Below are 21798 nucleotides of genomic sequence, written 5' to 3'. Positions count from 1 at the left end.
TTAATGTTGAAAAAGCATTTTGTTTTATGTGACTAATCTGGAGAAAAATATTTAATTATTTGATAATCAGCAGCTTTTCTTAATCTATTTTACTATTCTCTTAAATAAAATGTCCCACAGTTACATTACATTCTGCATTTAACACTGGGACTTTATGTTCAGTATCTTTCGGTGTGACCGACCAACCGGCTCCTCTCAAACAAGAAATAAACAAACCGACGATCAAACGCTGTAAGGCAGCGGGCGACACCTCCGCTCTGCCACAACAGCTGCAACTTACCAACTGTTTTCATCGACTTTCTGTAAGATTTTGTGAAAATGTTTTATTACCCCACAGTTTTGAGGCGTCACACAGGATGTTTCTCTACAGTCTGGTGAGTAAAAATCTTTTCTTTGAGTTGGTGGAGTAAAAAGGGACAGCGGTGTTTTTGTCACTGGGGTGTTAGCTCTTTTATTAGTCCGTTATTAAGGTGAAATCTCTCACAGTGGATTGTCTTTGTTTTGGAGACTCGATTAAACGCTGTTGGTTTGTGAACTGGACGTTGATGCATATTACAATTATAGATTAAAATTATAAAAAATAATTTAATAGTCTTGAATATAAAATGAAGCCTATTATGAATCTTCTGCTTCAGCCTTTCTTTAGTTTTTGGGGATTACCAATTAAGCAAAAACCTTATTTACCAAGTGAACAACTGCATCATTATTAATGTAAAATCTGGCAGAATGTATAAAATTTCTGTTTGTCTGTCAATTTTTTTTTTTTTTTGTTCTTTGGTGAATAAAAAAGCGTGTAGATTAAAACCAACGCACTAAAAATTTTTTTTTTTTTTAAAGTTTCTCTAGTTTTTAGATTATGCATAATTTCTGAGCATACACACTTGCACATGTAGCCTGTAGTATTAAAAAAATATGCAGGTGCATCAGTGCAAAAGAAAACAGACATCTGGCAACATAAACGCTGCGAAAACAACAAGTGTGAACCTTTGAAGTCTTTTTACAAAAGACAACAGCTTTGAAGATGAGGTGAAGGTCAAAGGTGAGACAAAATGAGAAAAAATGCATGCAGGCTTGTAGCTGCAGATGTGACTGAAATGAGTGCACCAATTATTTTATGTTAATATCTTTAATTCAAATTTGATATACTTACAAGACCATGATAACTAAGTACAGCAATGTCAGAGCAACTGACCACAATGTCAATATAGCAATTCAGGATTTAAGCAAAAAAGAACAGTTTAAATATAATAAATACTATAATGAATTCACAAAAAAAAATCTTAAAGATTAACTGGCTTCCTTAAGTCAGCAAGATGGTTTTTTTCCCAACAATTTTGTGCCGAGTTTGTGTATGTGAAGCAAGAATTTTGCCTTAAAAAATAAAATAAAACAAATTTATAGAAAGCACAGATGCTTTAGCTAATGCACAAATATCCATAAACAACATAAAAACCATAAGCAACATAAAAACAGTGACAAAAGTGTAGCCTGTTTCATAAAATCTTGTTAAACTTCTGAAGGCTGTAGGATGGTGGTGTTCTGGATACGTTGGTGTCTTAAATTGCCTCCCACAGTGTCCCTTTATTGATCACATACTTTATGACAATAAAACTGTTTCAATGATTAACCACGTAATTGGTTGGTTGCCAAGTAATTTAATGATTGATATGAATGATTTTTGAGAAAAAATAGTCAAAATTCTCTGATTCCAGCTTCATAAAGGTGAATATTTTCTTGTTTCTTTATGAAAACGAACTAAATATCTTTGGGCTGTGGAAAAAAATGAGACATTTAAGGATGTCATCTTGTACTTTGGGAAACACTGGTAGATATTTTTCACCATTTTATGTCATTTTCTAGCCCAAACAACTGATCGATTAATTTTGAAAATAATTGACAGATTAATCGGCAATGAAAATAATGTTTGGTTGTTATAGACCTAGATGGTTATGTGATAAATAAATTGTGCCATTTAGAGAAAATCAGCTACACGTGCTTTTTTCCAGGGCTGTTTTTAATTGTTTGCCAATAGATTGCTGTAAGAACCTGACTGTGTGTGTGTGTGTGTGTGTGTGTGTGTGTGTGTGTGTGGTTGAAGGTTTATCTTGCTCCAGCAGCTCGCTGATTACAGTCCAGATTATTTGCAGGTCTGGTTTCAGACGTGTCAGATTACTGAAAGCTCTGATGAGTTAAATGTGATCATATCGCTGCTCTGTGTTTGTTTCAGGCTGGTCGCTACAAAAGGCATCAGAGTGACTCGCCGGGATTTCCTAAAGGTCAACGTCATCAGCACCTGGTAAGATTTTATTTTTCAGTCCTTGTTACACATTTATAATTGGCTGAAGTGTGAATCCGTCCAGTTACATTAAAACTATTGTCCACACAGCGACGACATCATGAGTTACGTGCTGGAGCAGGTCCCGCCACCTCGGCCTGATCTGCCACGACCTCGCTTCTCCCTCTACCTGTCCTCGCAGCTCCAGTATGGCGTCATCGTGGTCTACCACCAACAGTGTGCTATCTTCCTGAGTAAGAAGCGATCAGCTGACTGAAGGAAAGAGATGAAGTGATCTGGTTCCTGACTTTGACTTTGTGTCTTCCAGATGAACTTCAGTCCATCGTGGGCCAGCTGCTGAAGCGGAGGACGTCCCAGAACATTGATATGGATGTGCAGAGCAGGTGAGGTGCACTTACAGACACAAAGCATGGATGTGCGTTTTCAGGGGAACTCAGGGGACAACTTCACATGCAATTGTCCCCTCTCAGTAAAAACATGAAAGCAAAGCACTTTGATATTGTCCAACTGCTAGAAAGCAACTCACAAACACAACGATATCTCCAGTAAGTTAGGTGGTGGCAGTAATGTAAGTACTGCATTCACCTGAGAAAAAACACAAGTGCTCTGTCTTTTTGAATTAATGGGATTATTACCTCAGAATTTTATTTTATTTTTTTTTAAATAAACAAGATATTTAAATTTAAAGCTGAGAACTCAAAATGAAAATTTATGGGATTATTTTCTAATTGATTCGAAATATTTTTCAATAAAACTTTTGTCATAATTCCAAGATTATAATCTTGTTTGGAAAACCTATAATTTATGAGATTATGATTTTTTTTTTTTTTTTGTCAATATTTTATTTCATTCAATTTTAAAACAAAAACAGGGCAGAACAGGTCACCATACAATGCAATATTTCATGGTTGCCACTTTCAAAATAACTCTAGTCTGTCGGACATTATGTGACAATATAACAGTGAGGTAAAATGAGTGTGTAGACATTAGACTTATTCGCACATTCAGACACGTCTAAGTCTCTGTGGAAGTGGAGTAACATGGCACTGAGCTAAAAAAGGGCCCCAGATTCTCCAAAAAGAGTTTGCTCTTGAGATCATGATATAATAAAATCAATAAACAAGCAGTTTTTTGACATAAAATCTTTTCTCAGAATTCTGAGATAATCTATTTATTTTTAAAAACAGGCGATTTATTTTTCTTAGAAACTTTTCTTTTAATTCAGAAGTAATATTCTCATTATCTCAGTAAAAAGGTTGTTTTTTTCTAACGTTCATGCATGTTGCTGCCGTGCTTCCTGTTTCTCTCAGACACGATCTGGACTTCCCCGATGCCCTGTCTCTCCTGGAGAATGCAGAGGGAGCTCCTGACCCTTTCTTTGGAGTGATGTTCATGCAGGACGCCATGCCCAGCCCCAATACACTGATACGGGTACCCAAATACAGGAGATTTAATACTTAGCAGACATTTTTAAGTGAAGCTAAAGCTGTACATCATCTTAATGTGTGCGCTGATGAAGCGACTGTACTCTGTGTACTCAGATGGGTCAGGGGTATCTGAGAGAGGCCTCTCCAGAGCATCCTGAGCTGATTCCTCCAGCTGCTGCGGCTGCGGCTGCGGCTGCGGCTGCGGCTGCGGCTGCAGGAGAAAACGGTAAGCCTTGATGTGCTGTAATAACATGGAAATAATGATCTCTTCAGGGCACTGGGTCAGTGCAGCAGCTGAAAATAAAATGTCATGTTAAAAATAACTGTAGAAATGATGAATTACCACACAAATTAATGAATAGAATAAGATTCCCAAACAAAGAAATAGGGGTAACGAGGCTAATTGGGGATATTTTGAACTGATAAGATAACACTTTAATACAAGAACGATACAAAGACTTTAATGAGTAAAGCAAAGTGCACATCAAGCTGCAACTTCAGGTAAATGTCTGTGTGTATTTTTGCACAAAGGACTGGATTTTGTCTCCCATTACTTACACTCAGGGTTTTCACGGTCATGGAAATCCTTGCGTTTCTAAGTGGCATTGTTGTTGCAACTACCAATAACACAGGAGCTTTAAACAAGTCTGTAACAATAAGTAATTGCTCAAAAAAACCCTCAAAAAAGCTTAAATCTAACACGCCTGAAGCTGTAGGAACCGAGACTGCAGCTGATTCAGAAAAAAATGTTCAAAAGTGACCTTGAGACTGACCTTGAATACTTCAACACGGCCAGCATGAACAAAAGAATGATTACAGCAAGCGTTATTGAATCCTAACAGAAGAGCTCCGTCGTTATCTGATTATCAGCGTTAATTAAATGTCAGCAGAAACACAAAAACATGCTCAGAAATGTGCAGAATGTCAGATTGTTTCCAGTGAATCACAGAAATACCAGCAGGTCACAGAAATAGACGGCGCTGCAGAGAGCGCAGAGATACTGCAGGTCAGGGCAGAGCACACTTCAGCAGCATCCTCCTAATTGGCTGAGAGGTGTCAGGAAGTGTTGTGTAGCCGCGTGTCACTCGGCAGAGGAGAGCACTTTAATTGCAGCTTGATGAGTTGCGTCGTCTCCTGCTGTTGCTGCTGAAATCGCGGCTTTATTTTTATTTTTTTATTAATGTCATCCCGCAGGCATAACTGCATCTCCAGACCACATTACTCTGAAAGAGACGGAGCCTTTCACCATCCCCGCCGCAGAGGTACAGCCGTCAGAAAGCTCAAACACGCACACGTTTTTCTGTCCTGCAGGTTTTCACTGTCGTCCGTCTCTTCTCTTTCTTCTTCTCGCTGCTAGTTTGAGGGCGAGGACCTCGTCGATCAACATCCAGATACTATTGCTATGCTCCTGGCTGAACCAGGTCACTTTCCTGAAGGTGCGTGGCAAAACTTTAAGATCCTTTCTCTCCTGACACAAAGGTGACAATAAGATTGCATTTCTTCAAGGTTCCCATGGTCATGAAATTCCTGGAAAAGTTATAAAATTAGAAAAACTGGTTTCCAGGCCTGGAAATGTTTTGAAATACAGATTGTTTTGGAAAAATGTTGAATATATTCTTTTGAATGAAATATTTTGTTGTTTAAAACGTGTTTTTAAGGGCAGACTGGCGGCTCAGTGGATAGAGCGGGCGCCCCATGTGCAGAGGCTTTGTCCTTGCCAAAGCAGCTGCGGGTTCGATTCCGGCCTTGGCCCCTTTGCTGCATGTGGCCCCCTCTCTCTCTCCCCCTCTCACACTTGTGCTGTCCTATCAATTAAAGGCAAATATGCCAAATCTTGAAATATGCTCTTAAAAGGGGCGCCTGGTGGCGCGGGGAGTGGAGCGGTCCTCGTCGCAGCGGTTGCGGGTTCGATTCCAGCCTCGGCCCTTTGCTGCATGTGGCCCCCTGTCTCTCTTCCCCTTTCACACTTACACTGTCCTATCAAATAAAGGCATTAAAAAGCCCCAAAAAGATCTTTAAAAAAAATGTTAAAAAACTCAAAACATGTCTGTGAAAAAAGGTTCCTTGAAATGACTAATTTCAAATCTAGTGCTATTTCAAGTGAACAGTGATCAGACATAAAACCTTCGATTATCAAGATTCAAAAACATCCAGACTTTCTGGGCCCTAACAAACGCTCCGATCTGTTGGCACATTTATCTAGTTGGTGGTGGAAATGTCTGATGAGGGAATAAAGTTAGTAATCACTAATACAAATACCTGCCTGTTCAATAATGTATGCCGTTATTGCAATACAGGTCAACGTTTTTTTAATTAACTTTACTAAAGTTATTGAATTGGTAAATACGTGTTGGAGCTTTGTTTCTTGTAACAGGAGATCTGGAGATGCGAAGAAAGGAAGCGGCATCAGAAGAGCGGGAGACGGAGTTAGAGAGGGATGTCAGAGATGAAGTCCTGGAGGAGGAACAAAGAGAGCTGATGGGAACCGCAATTGAGTAAATTTCCATTATGTATAAAAACATCAGCACACATCCAAACAGGCGCACACTGACCGCGTCTCGCTCTGTGTCAGCTTACAGCCCAGCACTCTCCCCAGTGAGGACGCCACGCTGCTGCCTGAGGAGGAGCCGGTCCCGTCTGTGGAGAAGCCTGGACCCCCCTCAGACCAGCTCACCCCGGTCTCTGTCCCCGTCCCTCCCTCGCCGCCGTCTGGAGCGGAGGAACGCCAGCGACCGGCTCCACAGCCAGAGGTGACAGCGTTTGTGGTTTTGGTCCATGATAATATCTTTAAATCCATTTCACTCTCTGATAACCTGCAGCGATGGAAACAAACGTTAGAAAGTGATAAATAATTGTTGTTAGCAGAAATCCATCAAGCCTGCACGTGTAAGTGTTAATACGCAGCGGTGAGAGTTGTGCTCAGAGCTTTTACTTAAGTAAACGTCATAATTTCACAGTGTAGAAATACTCAATAACAAGTAAAACTACTCAAGTAGAAGTACAAAACTATTGTCATCAACCTAAACTTAAGAGAGACGTCTGCTTTCTCTCCGGTGAAGCTCAAAGTGCCAACCACTTTATTAATAAACAGGAAAGTATGCAACAGTCTTTATTAGGAATAACCCCTTTAGATGCCCCATCTCATTTTCCACGCGGTCCTCAAAATAAAAATCTGGTCCAGGGGTTTAAAAGTCTGTTGGAGGTTTTTTTCTGATGAGTGAAAGAGCGATGTAAAAGTAAATGTCGAGCTGAAGGCAGATGAACACCAGCAAAATGGATTTTCCACAACCTGAGCCGACCCGAAAGTTGCTCTGATTACAGAGAGGCATCCAGACTGCAGTCTGCAGCCGGAGGAAAGTTCTGCTGCATTAACGCTCTGCACTCCTCCTTTACCCAGGATGCACCTCCTCTCGAGGCGAGGACGAGGACGAGGAGGAGGAGGCAGCTGATCTTCGTCGACCCGGAGACGCAGATCCCTGAGGAGGAGATGCACCAGCAGATCGACGACCCGCTGACTGAGACCGGACCTCCTTTTCTTGTACCTTCCTCTCAGGGGACGGTCCCAGCCGCTGAGCTCCTCAACAACCCCTGCACCTGTCAGTCACACACCTGCGAAAAACACCCTCAAATGCAAATTTCATTCTTCCTCACAGCGATGTTTCCAGAAATCCTGCGCTGCTCTTTTAACATCTGAAACCTGGATCAGCATCACTTTTCTTGCGCTGAGTTCAGACACCTTTCACAAGTATCTAAACCTTTGATTTGACCCTTTGATTTCTTTTAAGGACGTGGGGAAAAAAGGCAATGAGCAATAAGTCCTGCAATTTGCAAGAAATTGCTATTTTAGAAAATATTTTTTTAAAAAGCTAGGGAAACACTTCTCAAACTAAAATATATTTATTATTAACATAATTACATTTTAAATTATTTTTGTGAATTATTAATTTTTAAGCACAGTGTTTTTGTTTTTTTTCCATCTAATTTTCAGGTAATTTTGTCTTGTTCTTTTTGTTAATTTATTGTTAATTTTTCGGATAATTTCCCCTAAGTTTCTCATTGCCTTTTCCCACTGTTATTCAAAGAAATCAAGCCTATCAACCCAGGTTTTAGAAGGTCAAACATTTTTTATTATCATGCCGTAAGCCAAGGCAGCAGATGTCCTGTGAAATAAACCCGTCAGGCTGTTGATGGTGACGTCTCCAGAGTGTTAAAATGAGTTATAGATGTAAAATGCAATGCATGGTTCATTATTTTCCTCAGACATCTATCTTTGTTTGCACCTACTGCTATTTTAAAATTCTTGACTCGAGTAACCTTTTCAAAAATAAACCACAAAGTTATTTTTTCCCCTGCAGCCTTGCCAGAAGAGGTGCTGTTTCTATGGAAACGGGCTGCGATCATCAGACCTGACATGGGCTCGGACCTGCAGCTCGGGGAGAGAGGGCCCGAGTCCACCGACTCTGAGAGGGAAAGAGAGCGCGAGATGGTCGAGGCGGCAGACAGAGAGGAGGACAGTCTCAAGCTCCCCCGGGAGGTGTGGGCGGACGTTTACTTGTTTTCGTGACTCTGGGATGGATGACGAAAAAAAGTCACAAGACGAATAACTGATTGTTTGTGTCTGTGTGTGATGCAGGTCCCCAGAGATGAGGCCGAATCACTGTTTGATATTTCAGGTAAAAACAAAAACACAAGACTGTGCTGTGAAGACTGAATTTAAACCAGCTGACGGGCGACAGCTCGTTTGTGTTTAACCCTTTAAAACAGGGAGCAACATCGTTTCCCTGTGCTGCTTTTAGCTGCCTGCACAAGTGTTTAAACCCTTCAAACCTGAGCAAACTGGCTTGATTATTTTAAAATGTGAGAAAAAAGAAAGAAAAAAAAATCTGCAAATTGCAAGAAATTTGTTGATTTTGAAAAATGTCCAAAAAACTATATTTATAAATAATAATAATTCATACATTCAAAATTGAAGTCCATTTTTATAGTCAAATTATCATTTTTGAGCACTTTTGTTTAGGTTATTTCCTTTTTGTTTTGTTGTTGTTGTTTTTTCTCTCCAGTTTTTAGGTGATCTTCTTGGTTTAATTTTTGTTTTTTCTCTCCAGTTTTTTGGGTAATTTTCTTGTTATTTTTGCTATTTTTTGTTAATTTCTTCTTAAGTTGCGTATTGCTTTTTACTAATGTTTTTGAAAGAAATCAGGCCAATTTGCTCAGGTTTCAAAGGGTTAACTGGGAGTTCAGAATGAGCTAAATGGGTTTGTGTCTTTCCTGAGATGAAGCAGAGGTCAGAGGTCAGAGGTCAGAGGTCAGAGGTCGGGGTTAGGCACGTATCAGTTATGGTTAAAGGTTAAGGCAAACCTTCAGGGAGCAAATATAAGTCAACATGATGTCCTAAAGTGTGTGTGTGTGTGTGTGTGTGTGTGTGTGTGTGTGTGTGTGTGTGTGTGTGTGTGTGTGTGTGTGTGTGTGTGTGTGTGTGTGTGTGTGTGTGTGTGTGTGTGTGTGTGTGTGTGTGTGTTTAGACCACGGCTCACTGCCGCTGGAGGGCTCCGACCAAAGGGAGGGGTCTCGAGAGATCATCTCCCCCATGTCCACGTCCGAAAGAGAAGGGTAGGGAACACCGAAGGCTATCCGATGTGCGAGTAACATTACATATAATAACAATAATATAATAACTAAAGCTCAACTAAAAACTACTTCTGAAATAGTATAAAACAACAAAACAGAAATAGTATAATATACTTACAGAAATGACTAAAACCAAATTTTAAAAAGTCATCCAGGATATTTTTTAATTCTCTGGCAGTTAGGAGGCATCAGAGAAATGTCAGTTGTGTTTGATTTGTAATATTTATTATGAACTTCTTAAATCTTCTCCCTGACAAATACCCCCATATAATTAAACAAAAACTGAGCAAAACTACTTTTTTCCTCATGTTTTTAAATGAATACATTTTTTTTAAAATGTAAGAATAAATGCATTAAAAGACTATAAGAAATAACATACAGTATGTTGTCTTCTTATATAATTTTAGCGTCTTTTATTGCATTTTTTCTAATAATTCTAAAATTTTATTCATTTAGTACTTTAACTACCTTTCAAAATCTGCCTGCTTTATCACTTTTATTCCTTTTATTTGCCTTTTTCTTGTTGACTTTTTGTCCACACATTTTGTTCTTGTGTTTTTTGTGTCACTTCTATAGACTTTTCTCTGTTTGGCATGTTTGTTAATGCAGTTTTATTATTCCTGCCTTTGCTTTGTCTGTCAAAGCACGTAATAGACAACAGTTTTTAAAGGTGCTATACATATAAAGTTATTATTATTATTATTATTATTATTATTATTATTATTATTATTATTATTATTATTATTATTATTATTATTATTATTATTTTACTACGACTGTGGAAATTAACTGTTACTAAACTGACTTGAAACAAAAATAAAAAATGAAATAAAAACAAAAACTAGAGAAAAATACAAAACTATAATACCTGGCAGATATGCTGATGTGCACATGTGTGTGTTTGCAGATCCGCTGCCCCCAGGTCTGTCTCTGTCCTGCAGGACATCCCAGAGGTGGAGGACATGTTTCCGGAGAGAGCTGCATCGGAGTTTCCTGGGTAATGACACCGAAGAACCTCAAAGATAAGAAGTTTCCACTCTTTGCATTTGTCAGATTTTGAAATACGAAAACGATAACGTGCTTGTGTTGTCGTTTGCGTTCAGGCCGCTGCCGGATTTGCCCGAGCTCGAAGAGGAACCTGTGCTGTTTCAGTCTCTTCTGCCGCCAGAGGCCAACCGCCAGACTGTCAGCAACATCTTTAAGAGGCTCCTGGGTGAGGCATTACTCTTGTTAAAATAGTGTTAATGCTGCAGCATCAACACCGGAGGAAGCACTTTAATGCATAAGTCTCAGTCAGGTCTTAAATAATGCGGCGGGAGGAGCTGAAGGACCAATAACACACGAGGGGGCTCATGTACAAAACTTCACAGGAAAATAGCTTAATTTAAAATAAAGATAATTCAATGTCAATGTCAATGTCAGCTTTATTTATATAGCACATTTAAAAACAGCCAGTGGCCAACCAAAGTGCTTTACAGTAAAATAGTAAAAACAATAAAAGAATAAGAATAACAAGTAAAACAACAGCAAACAACAGCAACAACAATTCAACTGATTTTAACTGAAATCTCTAAAATGTCTAATATGCCATTATTCAAATTGTTTTTTACCTTAATCTTTTTGTGTTCAGCTGATTTTTACTTCACTGCAAAATTGTGGTTTAATTTTAAAAAAAGTGTATGTTTTAACTTTGATGTTTGCAGCCCGGTCACCAGAGGGAAATGTTGGCATTGTACGTAAACTACAAACATGTCACATTTGTATGTTTCATACGGATCATATCCGCGTGTCTAGATTGGAGGTGACTTTGTCATCGGGAAGAGGAGGGGGTGACACCTGGGAGAAATGGCTGCAGACTGCAGTTCGAGACTAACAAACGACAAAAAACGTTGTTTTTTAGTGAGTCTTTGCTGTGTTTCCAGCAGTTTTTTAGCCACAAACGTTTTTGTTTCTCAGTGATCTTTCGCTGTGTTAACACTGAGGATACAGCAACAAAAAGTGACTGTTTTTACCAAACATTTTACTGAAACATCAAGAGTCAGGAAAAGCAGTTTTTTTAGAGAGATATTGCTGCGTTTCCTGCTGTGATAGTGCCAAAAAAAAATTCAAAGTGCTAAATTGTGGGCAACTGGACTTGCTTTAGTTTCTTGAAGATGTTTAACTCTTTGAAAACTGAACAAATTAGTTTGACACTTAAAAAAAATCAGCAAGAAATTAGTAAATTGTTAAAACTAATAAATGAATAAATAAAAATTTTAAAAAGGGTGGAAAAGTATTTAAAATATAATTATTTTTGGAACATAACTGTAAATATTTAATAATATTAGTCATAGAGTTTTACCCTAGCTTTTTCCTCAGATATTTTCCCCTTGCAAAAGCAACTTTTTTTGTTGTTTTTTTTAAATAATAATTTTCAAAATCTATTAATATCTTGCAATTTCAAGATGCCAACTCACTGAACTGATTCAGAGGTTTACATGCTGGTGACAGGAGTCTGGAAGCTGCAGAAAAGTGAAGTCGTTCCAGGTCTCAAAGGGTTAAATTCTCTCGGTTCAGAGGTGAAAGTCCCGTTGGCTACAGTATAGCGCTTCGAATTACTCTGACCAGGATGACTGAGAATCCTCACCAACAATAAGTGGTTGATTTTTCACCAAGACATTTCTGTGTTTCCAAAACCGTGTTTTTTTAAGCTTAAACACGATATTTTCCAAACAATATCCGAGTGTTTTTTGTGCCTAAACCCAACCACACGTTAACCACAGTGCTGTTGAAACGCCATAATAACCTACAAATGAAAGGTATTTGTTTGCAGAAACACAACGCCAACATTTTTTTGTGGTGTTTGTGTTTTGTCTGCAGTGTTTGTATCGGCCAGGGAAATCCACGTGGAGCAGGACGTGCCTTACGGTGACATCAAGATATCACGTGGACTCAACTACAAAGCGGTTCATCAGACTCTGTGACGCATCGAGTCCCCACAAGCCTCTAAAACCAACAAAGTTCCCTCTGATAGATTATTGTGTCAGTTTCTGACATTGTTCACTTATTAGGAGAGAGAGAGAGAAAAAAAATCTGAATTTAAACCATTTCAGACACAAAAATGTTCATGGAAGTCAAATAGTTTTTGTTACTGATGGCTTCATAAGTTTGGGCATTAATGTATTTTTGACACGTTTGATATTATTGATGTTTTTAGACATTTGACCTGCTGTTTCTTAGAATTCCAAAAGCAAATCATTGGTCCATTTTGCTACTCTGACCAATAAGTTTGATCAACTTCATGAGATTTCAGATGAGTATTTTAACTGTTTTTATTGTTATATATTTTCAATTTTTTTCAAAGACGTTGCCTCGTCTTATCCGGCACTAAAAAAAAAAAAAAAAAAAAAAAAAGTTCACCTTTCAGTTTAAGCCCTTTGAATGTGAACCACAGAATAAAATCTGTATGAAATCTGGGTCAGTTGTGTCTGTGAAGACGGCACGTGGAGCAGGACAGGTGTGGCGAAACATATTGTGGGGTTAAGGAGGTGCAAGGAGGAGAGTAAGTAAGTTGAGTGAAACTGGATCCCTGCTCCCCTTGGCTACATCTTGATTCTCCTCTGAAGACTTTCTCAGGGGGTTGTGACCAAAGTTTATTATTAGCATCTGTCTCAGCTCTCTCTTTCTCACCCTCTCTGTCTGTCCTCCGTCTCATTTCTGTCCGTCGCTTTTCTGTTTTTGTCTTTCAGCTTACTTGCTCACTGGTGTTTGATTTTTACTTTTTTCTCTCCTCTTGAGCTATTTTTTCTTCTGTTAGTTTTGTGTCTGTCTCATCTTTGAATCTGCTTTCTGCTGACAACATCGCAAGCTGTGTTTTTCTCCGTAACAACTCCTAGTTTTTCCGTCTCTGCTCTGCTGTTGTATTGTCCTGTCATTTGTGCTTTTCTCTCCACAACTCCATGTTGTCTAGTTTCTCTGCTTTTCCTTCACCTGCCTCTTTCCTTCATCTTACTTCACCCCCTCTCTCCATCCTCTTCACGTCCACTTAAGCTCCTCTCATCTCTGAGTAGCTCTGCACTTCCGCATAATGGGAAAGACAGAGATGTACTCTCTCTATAAGGGTTTCCTGGACTGTCTCTGCCTCTGCCTCTCTGTGAGTATCTCTATTTTCTCTGCATGCATTTATTTCTACTAATAATTGTCACCTTTTGCATCATGGTTGACTTTTGACCTTAAATCGTCCGCAGTATGTGTCCTTAAGCTCCCCAGATAATGTGCAGACTCTGTTTACATGTCCCTTGCTTTATGTGCAGGCTCTATTTCGTGGCCCGTGTCCTGCACTAAGCGTCTCCTCAGCACATGCTGGGCTTCTGATATTAATAACAGTCTCAGAATGTGGATGGAAATAGAGCCGAGGCTCCTCCAAAGAGGCCAGAAGTCATTTGACATTTCTTATTAACCTCATTTAGAACGAACTCCGCTCGTCCAGATCGACGTTTAGTGCATGAGGTTGCATTCTGGAGGGTTTTGTTTGATCACAGTTGCATTTAGAGGCTGCGGTTTTAAAGGGACAGTTCACCCCAAAATCAAAATTGTTCAACCTAGATTGTTTCGGTTTGAGTTGCTGACTGTAGCAGAGATGTCTGCCTTCTCTTCAATATAATGGAACTGGATGGCAGCTTGTGGTGCTAAATTCCCCAAAATAAATAAATATATTAATAAAACTCAAAAAACTCAACAACAATATCTCTTTCTAGAAATCGTGACCCGGTCACTCACGATAACCCACAGACCTTGTTGTGAGCAGTTTCATGAAGGAACTATTTTCTCTCTGCTGAACCACATACTGACTTTGACATTGGGAGATGGCGGCTGGTGACACCTTCAGAAACACAGACCACTACAGACCCCTGTTTGAAACCATCAAAGAAAACCAGCTGTTTTTTTGTGACTCATCACTGCTTCTTCCAGTGCCTTTCTAACCAACAAACAAACATAGGTGTTTCTAGCCACCTGTTGCTGTTTTTCCAGCGAGGATACTGAGACAAAAAGCATTTTTTCCCCAAAAACATCACTGAGTATAACGCAGAGATAGTGCCACAAAGACGGGTTGTGTTTTTTTTTAATGAATACATCTCTTCCTGCTTTGATACTGTGATACAGTTTGTGTGCTTCAGTAGAAAGAAAGTAGTTCCTACGTGAAACTGCTCACAACAAGGTCTGTGGATTATCTTAAATAACCAGGTCGTGATTTCTGGAGAGAGGCATTGCTGTTGAGTTTTTCATATTTATTTATTTTTTGCTTTAAGCACCACAAGCCGAGTGCCATCTAGTTTCATTATATTGGAGAAAAGACGGACATCTCTACACCTGATATCTCCAACACTCTGCAACTCACACCAAAACTATCTAGATCAATAAAAAGCAATACAGATAAGAGAAAAAACATGTATTTTGATTTTTGGGTGAACTGTCCCTTTAAAAGAATAAATAAAACAAAGTGCCTTTCAGTGCAGATTTGTTACACGGTGTATGCATTTGTTTGCAAGTTTGAATGCATCAGTCTTAGCTACCAGTTGACCTTTGCCCTTTCAGACCAAGAGGTCAAATGCCACCCAATCTGCCTCTGTCTTTAGTTGGACGGTGAAGACGGACAGTTTTTTTTTCTTTTGCTCCTTCTATCATAAATTTGACCTTGTTTCCAGCGCAGCAGCCCCGAGGCTGCAGGCGACAATGAGAGGGACACTGAGAACGGCCACCTGATCTACAAAAGTGGGGACGTCCTCAAGGACAGATGTAGGTATCAGTTCAGTGAGTTGGCAGCTGTTGTAAAAAAAAGTGCTCCAGCTTTAATTTCACCTTAATCTGTCTCACAGATGAGATAATCGACACGTTAGGTGAGGGGACTTTTGGGAAGGTGGTGCAGTGTGTGGACCACAGCAGGTAACGTGCTTCATCTAAGTATGAATGTTGAACCAATATGCAACACGTTTATTGCTTTTTAAAGACAGTTTTAACCCACAGAGGAGGAAGTCGAGTTGCTCTGAAGATCATTAAGAACTTGGAGAAATACAGAGAAGCAGCCAAACTGGAAATCAACGTGCTGGAGAAGATCAGCGAGAGAGACCCAGAAAACAGACAGTGAGTAGTTTGTGATTTTGATTTTTTCTGCCTTTTGTACTGAACAAAAATGTAAATGCAGCACTTGTTTTTGCTCCCATTTTTCACAGGTTGAAGGTAAATATTGAAGACTTTTTTTTAATGTTCACAAAAGACAGAGTCCATGTTGGTGAGCACTTCTTCTCCTGCTGAGCAAATTTAACACTGAATACAATTAAACTCCTCATTAAATATGCAGTTTGATCGCACAACACGATGCCACAGATGGCACAAGTTTTTAGGGAGTGTGGCATTGGCATGCTGACTTTAGCCGTGTCCACCACAGCTGTCACCCATCAGTTGAGCGGTCACTGCATGACCATAAACAGTTTCCAGTGTCATTTCTGTGAACTTGGCAGTACATCCAACCAGCCTCACAACTGCAGACCACATTTAACCACACCATTTCCATTGACTTCAGCTGCAAGATCATCTGAGAACAGCCACCCACACAGTTTATGCAATATTTGGTTTGCACAAGTGAAGAATTTCTGCAAAAAGCATCAGAAAGTGTCTCAGTGGAGCTCATCTGCACGCTCATCGACCTCAACATGTTCTTAACCTGACAGCAGATTGTCATCGTAATTGACTTGTGTGGTTGTGAGGTCGGTCAGATGTATTGTTCAGGGAAACAGCACTGGAGACGGCTGTGGCATTGTGTTGTACGATAAAACATAAATGTTTCGTTCTCATGAATATTGTGGGAATATTTGATAAAACAACAAAAACTCTCAGCATCCTCAGATTGCTGCAGTTGTAACGTTACGTTTTAGTCAGCGTTTAACCTAAAAGGAACATTATTTGAAATGATAAACATCCTTAAAACATTCTTTGAACATTAGATTAAAATGTTTTCTTTAAAACATAGTTACAACTTGAAGGTAACGTCAGCGAAATGTTGTAGGAACGTTCCCTGCTGCTAGCTGGGTTAACTGTAAAAAATGGGAGCAAATACAAGAGTGTTCATTCGAGTTTTTGTTAGTGCACCTTTCACCGGTGTGTTTCTCTCCCCGTCAGTCACTGTGTGCAGATGCTGAATTGGTTTAACTACTACGGCCATGTGTGCATCTCTTTCGAGCTGCTGTCTCTCAGCACCTTTGACTTCTTGAAAGCAAACAGCTTCCTGCCTTATCCCATTAACCAGATCCGACACATGGCGCACCAGATCTGCCACGCTGTCAGCTGTGAGTCCAGCATGCGGCACAATAACTCTGTGTCAGTTTTTTCACTCGTACCTCTGGATCATTGTCAGTGATGACAGGCAGCAGATTATTGATGCAGCACCAAACAAGCCACGTAGATATTTAGCAGGTGACTGTAACCTGAAAATGGTTGGTCTCCAGTATTTGTGATATAGAGAATTCTTTTCTTTTATACCCATTATAAACATTTATTTCCCCACACAAATCCATCACGATGTCTGTTAAACCAACGGAAAACTCGACCAGACGAGGGCGTTGGCTCTCTCCTGATAAATCTACTGTCTCTCCTCCCTCTGTCTCCACTGCAGTTCTCCATGACAACAAGCTGACTCACACCGACCTGAAGCCCGAGAACATCCTCTTTGTCAACTCAGACTACTCCCTCATATATAACGCCGAGAAGGTAAACAACTGCAGGCATGACGGCTGGGAAAGAAATCAGGATGTTGAATAAGCAGAGATTAATGCAGGCGGAGGGAGATTTGCTTTACGGTTTCCCATTCTGATGCAAATTTTTCTCAGCCGAACCGGTGAAACACCCACATTTGTTCCTTTTACAGGCACAGATTTATCCAGGTAGTGTTTTCTGACCTCGGTGGGACAACGTGTGGCTTCTTCAATAAGATATTATTTATTTATTCATTTTAAACCTTGACGAACCCTGCATAATAGAAAAATTCAAATAATAATAACACAGTGTAATTTCTGAGAGCTGCAATAGAAAGATGTCAGATGGAGCATAAAACAATCCCACGCTGTAACATTTTAACATAATTGTTGAGTTTCTTCTCAGTTTTACTTTGCAGACTTAATGGTTAGACTCTGACCTTTCAAAGAAAAGTTGTGCATTCTGAGTAATCTTTTTGAATTTCTTGCTTAGAGATAGGTGAGGGGATTGATAACACTGTCATGTGTGTATAATGAAGCCACAGGCAGCAGCTGTTAGCTTAGCTAAGCATTAAGACTGGAAGCAGGCGGAGACAGTCTGTCTCTGTCTCTCTCATCATCTCTAAATCTCACTAATTAAACAAACTCCTAAGTGTAAAGTAAGACTTTTGCATTGACATATCATTCATGCCAACCCTGCTGAAAATAATGCTTATGCTGGTTGGGGGTTTTAGTTGGTTTTAGTTGGTTGAGGATGGTTTTAGATGGTCCTGATCCAGGTCTTGCTGGTCTTTGATGGTTTAAGATGCTGGTCTGGCCAGCCTTACAAGCTGTGCACATTTATCTTCATGCATAACACATGACAGTAGACTTAACTGATTTATGCCCTTTGCTTTTCATACTTCCTCCCCATGACCGTGTTATTTCTCTGTACTCAAGAACGTTGATTTGGTTTCAATTTTACAAAAACCTCAGTGGATAAACCAACTAGAGTGACCGTTACGAGCTGGTAAACCATCAAAAATTATGCGAAAACATAGTGTGTGTGTGTGTGTGTGTGTGTGTGTGTGTGTGTGTGTGTGTGTGTGTGTGTGTGTGTGTGTGTGTGTGTGTGTGTGTGTGTTCAGCTCAGCCTCTGACTGAACTCACTCAGAACTTACCTGAAACTCTGGCTCTTTTTGTTCTTCCCCTCCAGTCTCTGTTGGCCCGTCTCACCTGAAGTTGCTCCATAAAGCCTCGAGATTTATGCAAAGAATACGCCAGGCCAGCTTTCCCCGGTTTCCAGTCTTTCTGTTAATCTGAGCTTACCTGGCTGCTGACTGTAGCTTTATATTTGCCAAAATGTCAAACTGTGTATTTATCATAGTTCTGTGGGGGTCATCCTGATATTCCCAGGGTCTTGTGTTCTCACAGGTCTAACCTTGTGTCGACCTTGGGCATGTGTCTCTTATAAACCAACATTGTGAGAGATTTGTAAAAACGCTCAATAACAGAAAAACAACGGGGGATGAAAGTTTCAAGTGCAGCTTGAATGGTAAAAATCAATTCAGCCAGTGTTGTGATATCAATGTCTTAAGTCAAGAAAAGAGTGTAACACCAGGAGGCTATAAACTGTAGGTGGGTGATTTCAATATATTGACTGATGAAAACATACATTAAACCAGGGGCAAAAATATTACTTAAAGGGATTTTGAGCTCTGGAACATCAGACCTTTGGTTTGACTTTGCAAAAGAGCATTATTACCAACACTGGGGCGTTTCCTCTCTCTGGGTAAATTGCTGCACATCTGGATAAACTGTTGGCTTGTTTTCTGTCTGTCTTCCTTCAGAAGTGCAACGAGCGGAGAATAAACGACACCACAGTGCGGCTTGTTGACTTTGGCAGCGCCACCTTTGACCACGAACACCACTCCACCGTCATCTCTACGCGTCACTACCGAGCTCCAGAGGTCATTCTGGGTAAGAAATGTTGACTCAGACTGGAGAGTAACCAGGAGCTGTCAGTCCTCTTTAGACATTTGAAGGTTTTGTCCCTCTTCTGTCTCCCACAGAGTTGGGTTGGAGTCACCCGTGTGATGTGTGGAGCATCGGCTGCATCCTGTTCGAATACTACGAAGGCTTCACGCTGTTCCAGGTCACATATGTGTGTTTGTATCGGTACAATTAATGACGTAGCATTGGCCCTCATTCACCATCTGTTCTGAGAAGATATTTTTACGTAAAACCTTCTTATTACAAAGATTTTGACAGCCACCAATGTTTTTTTTATTTGGGATTTGTTATTGGGTAAGAACAGGATCTACGCAAAGATCCACCCCACAAATACACACACATACACCCGTCTCTGTCCTCAGTCCAACAGCTGTGTGTCTATTATGCATAAAGTTTGCAGTTTGTGGGTCAGGTGGTTTATTATTGTGAATTTTCAGCATGCTTCTTTATGAGTTATTTTATATCAACTCCTGCGCTTCTACATTTGACAGCTAGTTTGGCATTCATGCTGTAGAAATACCTCCACTTTAGAAAAAAAGTTTTCTCAGTGCTTCACCTTCTTCAGACTTTTGTTTGGGCATTTTTCTTCTTCTTCAGTCTCTGTTTGTACACACGGCCTTGCAGTCTCATACCCTATTAAGGTGATTTGCGAGATTCACCAACTGAAACACACGTCTAACAATCAGACCCATTGTTATAAGAGCTCAGGTGCAAACAGCTCTGGGGTTTGAGAAGACGTCGTGAATCAGACGCAGACTCTTCTTAGGTCCTTTTTTTAATGGATTTAACAAATTTAAGGAAGATATTTGTAATTGAGGTCCATTGTTTTGATCTTTTTGGCCTGATCTTTACTCTTAGACTCATGACAATAAGGAGCATCTCGCTATGATGGAGAGAATACAGGGACCAGTTCCTCTGAGAATGATCCAAAGGAGCAGGTAACACACTCCTGTACAACACGAACACACACGCACGCAAACTTCATCTGAAAAAACATCTCTGTTTGTCATCGCAGAAAGCAGAAGTATTTCCACCGAGGGCGTCTGGACTGGAACGAGTGCTCCAAAGCCGGACGCTACGTGAAAGCCAAATGCAAACCATTGAGGGTGAGCCGAAGCAGGAGCACACCTTTACACATGCAGCACATTAAGTCCCTTAAACGACATATTGCTCTCTCTTTTTTTTGTCCAGAAGTACTTGTTGTCTCACGGGAGAGAACACCACCAGCTTTTTTACCTCCTGGAGAGGATGCTGGAGTACGAGCCCTCGACACGCATCTCTCTGTCCTCTGTCCTGTGTCACCCCTTCTTCCTGCCTCTTCAGCACCCAGGGAGGAGTCAAGTCTGGAGGAACAGCTGTGACATGAACAGATGACCCTGAATGGACACTTGAAGCTACGAGGACCATACCAGTGTGTTTGCAAGTATTAGTTTCTCTAAATCACATAACTTTATATCATATCTTAACCCTTTGAAACCTGGAGCACCATCATTTTTCGTGTGCTCTTTCAGATGCCTTTCAAAAGTATTTAAACCTTTGAACTGCGAGCAAATTAGTGTGATTCCATTTAAAAGTATGGGAAAAAGGCATTAAGCAATTTGGTAAGAAATGTTCCAGAAATTAATACATTTATAAAATTATTTTAAAAGAGCTAGGGAAAATGTCTTGACAGAAAAAAAAAAGAAAAAAGCTAGGAAAAACTATATTTATAAATGTCATAATTCTGTATTTTAAATTATATTTCAGAATTATTTGATTTTTTTAGAAGCTTTTTCCAGGTCACTTTCTTCTTTATTGAAACTTTCGTTAGTTATTATTTTTCTTTTTTTTCTTTGGTAGTTTTTACTAATGTCTGTCGTCTTTCATTCTCTTCTTCCCATGTTTTTGAAAGAAATCATGCCAGTTTGCTCTGTTTTCAAAGGGTTAATCAGGAAAGACTAACTGAAACAAGGGCTCTAAAATTAAAAGATTTTTTTTGATCAAATGTTAGAAATAGAAAAATGACCGTGTGCGACAAGACTTTGGAAAGAAGGCTGAATTTTGGGGGGATGATGGATGTGGGCGGAGGTGAGAGAGTAAAAAACAATACCTGAAGGTTTGGATGGATGTGATCTGTAGTGAGATTCCTAACGAGCTCAGAGGAAGGTTATTCTGATGAAACTGAAGGTTAAGATGGGTCATGTCATTTGGACGCTGAAATAACAGCTGACAGCAGCAGAGAGAGGAAGATGATTGGTGATGCTCTCAGTCAGCTGGTTGAGTTGTTAGTGAGAAAGAAAACAATCTTAATAGTTAGAGAAAGTCAAGTTAATGCAGTTTTATTCACAGAAACATGCAGTAACTTATTATTTTTTTGGCCACTTTAGTGGTGCTAGAAAAAACCTGTGAACACACTTCTGATATATTATTTTTACATATTATAGTGCACAGTTGCCTATACACACCCAGCAGATATGTAGCAACGTTCATTCATATGGACATGTATTTCCAGCCACTTGATGAATGTCAAATCCAATATTTACTCTCCTTTTAGCTCTGTTTTTAGTCACTACCAACTCCTAAGGGAACACTTAAGCTGCTAAATGCTCCATTAGGTTCAGATTTGTCTGCCGTCTAGGCTGAAAACAAACTGTACTCCACTCCAAAAAACAGCTGTATAGATCATCTGTGCACGCTGTCAATTCATATTTTCATGTATTGTTAGGCGGCAACTTCTAGACGCCGTAGT

The 21798-nt window shown here is 39.8% G+C and overlaps 2 protein-coding genes across 2 annotated transcripts; both read left to right on the top strand.

Annotated features, from left to right (window-relative positions):
• Window positions 1-309: 309 nt before the first annotated feature.
• LOC121945429 (meiotic recombination protein REC8 homolog) lies at window positions 310-12314 on the top strand. Its single transcript, XM_042489586.1, has 17 exons — window positions 310-374; window positions 2228-2296; window positions 2387-2529; window positions 2604-2679; window positions 3607-3727; window positions 3838-3949; window positions 4918-4985; window positions 5081-5159; window positions 6098-6218; window positions 6296-6473; window positions 7121-7319; window positions 8079-8257; window positions 8357-8396; window positions 9246-9333; window positions 10259-10348; window positions 10455-10564; window positions 12211-12314. The coding sequence occupies exons 1-17, from the start codon at window positions 319-321 to the stop codon at window positions 12312-12314; spliced, it is 1833 nt and encodes a 610-aa protein (XP_042345520.1). The 5' UTR covers window positions 310-318.
• A 791-nt stretch (window positions 12315-13105) lies between these two features.
• clk2b (CDC-like kinase 2b) lies at window positions 13106-20716 on the top strand. Its single transcript, XM_042490202.1, has 11 exons — window positions 13106-13483; window positions 15036-15126; window positions 15207-15273; window positions 15355-15471; window positions 16507-16673; window positions 17000-17094; window positions 18908-19037; window positions 19130-19212; window positions 19929-20008; window positions 20086-20176; window positions 20262-20716. Exons 1-11 carry the CDS (start codon window positions 13418-13420, stop codon window positions 20442-20444), a joined length of 1170 nt encoding a protein of 389 aa, XP_042346136.1. The 5' UTR covers window positions 13106-13417; the 3' UTR covers window positions 20445-20716.
• The last annotated feature ends 1082 nt before the right edge of the window (window positions 20717-21798 follow it).

This window comes from Plectropomus leopardus, chromosome 7 (assembly GCF_008729295.1).
Source record: "Plectropomus leopardus isolate mb chromosome 7, YSFRI_Pleo_2.0, whole genome shotgun sequence".
Lineage (NCBI taxonomy): Eukaryota > Metazoa > Chordata > Actinopteri > Perciformes > Serranidae > Plectropomus > Plectropomus leopardus.
The sequence above is the reverse complement of the archived record's forward strand: the minus strand, read 5'-3'. Positions and strand labels throughout refer to the sequence as shown.

Excerpts from the sequence above, each read along its gene's own strand:
- LOC121945429 (XM_042489586.1), top strand. The coding sequence starts at position 319 with ATGTTTTATTACCCCACAGTTTTGAGGCGTCACACAGGATGTTTCTCT. Across the intron at positions 375-2,227 it reads GGATGTTTCTCTACAGTCTG|GCTGGTCGCTACAAAAGGCA; the intron begins GTGAGTAAAAAT and ends TGTTTGTTTCAG. Across the intron at positions 2,297-2,386 it reads GTCAACGTCATCAGCACCTG|CGACGACATCATGAGTTACG; the intron begins GTAAGATTTTAT and ends TTGTCCACACAG.
- clk2b (XM_042490202.1), top strand. The coding sequence starts at position 13,418 with ATGGGAAAGACAGAGATGTACTCTCTCTATAAGGGTTTCCTGGACTGT. Across the intron at positions 13,484-15,035 it reads GTCTCTGCCTCTGCCTCTCT|CGCAGCAGCCCCGAGGCTGC; the intron begins GTGAGTATCTCT and ends CCTTGTTTCCAG. Across the intron at positions 16,674-16,999 it reads GATCTGCCACGCTGTCAGCT|TTCTCCATGACAACAAGCTG; the intron begins GTGAGTCCAGCA and ends TCTCCACTGCAG.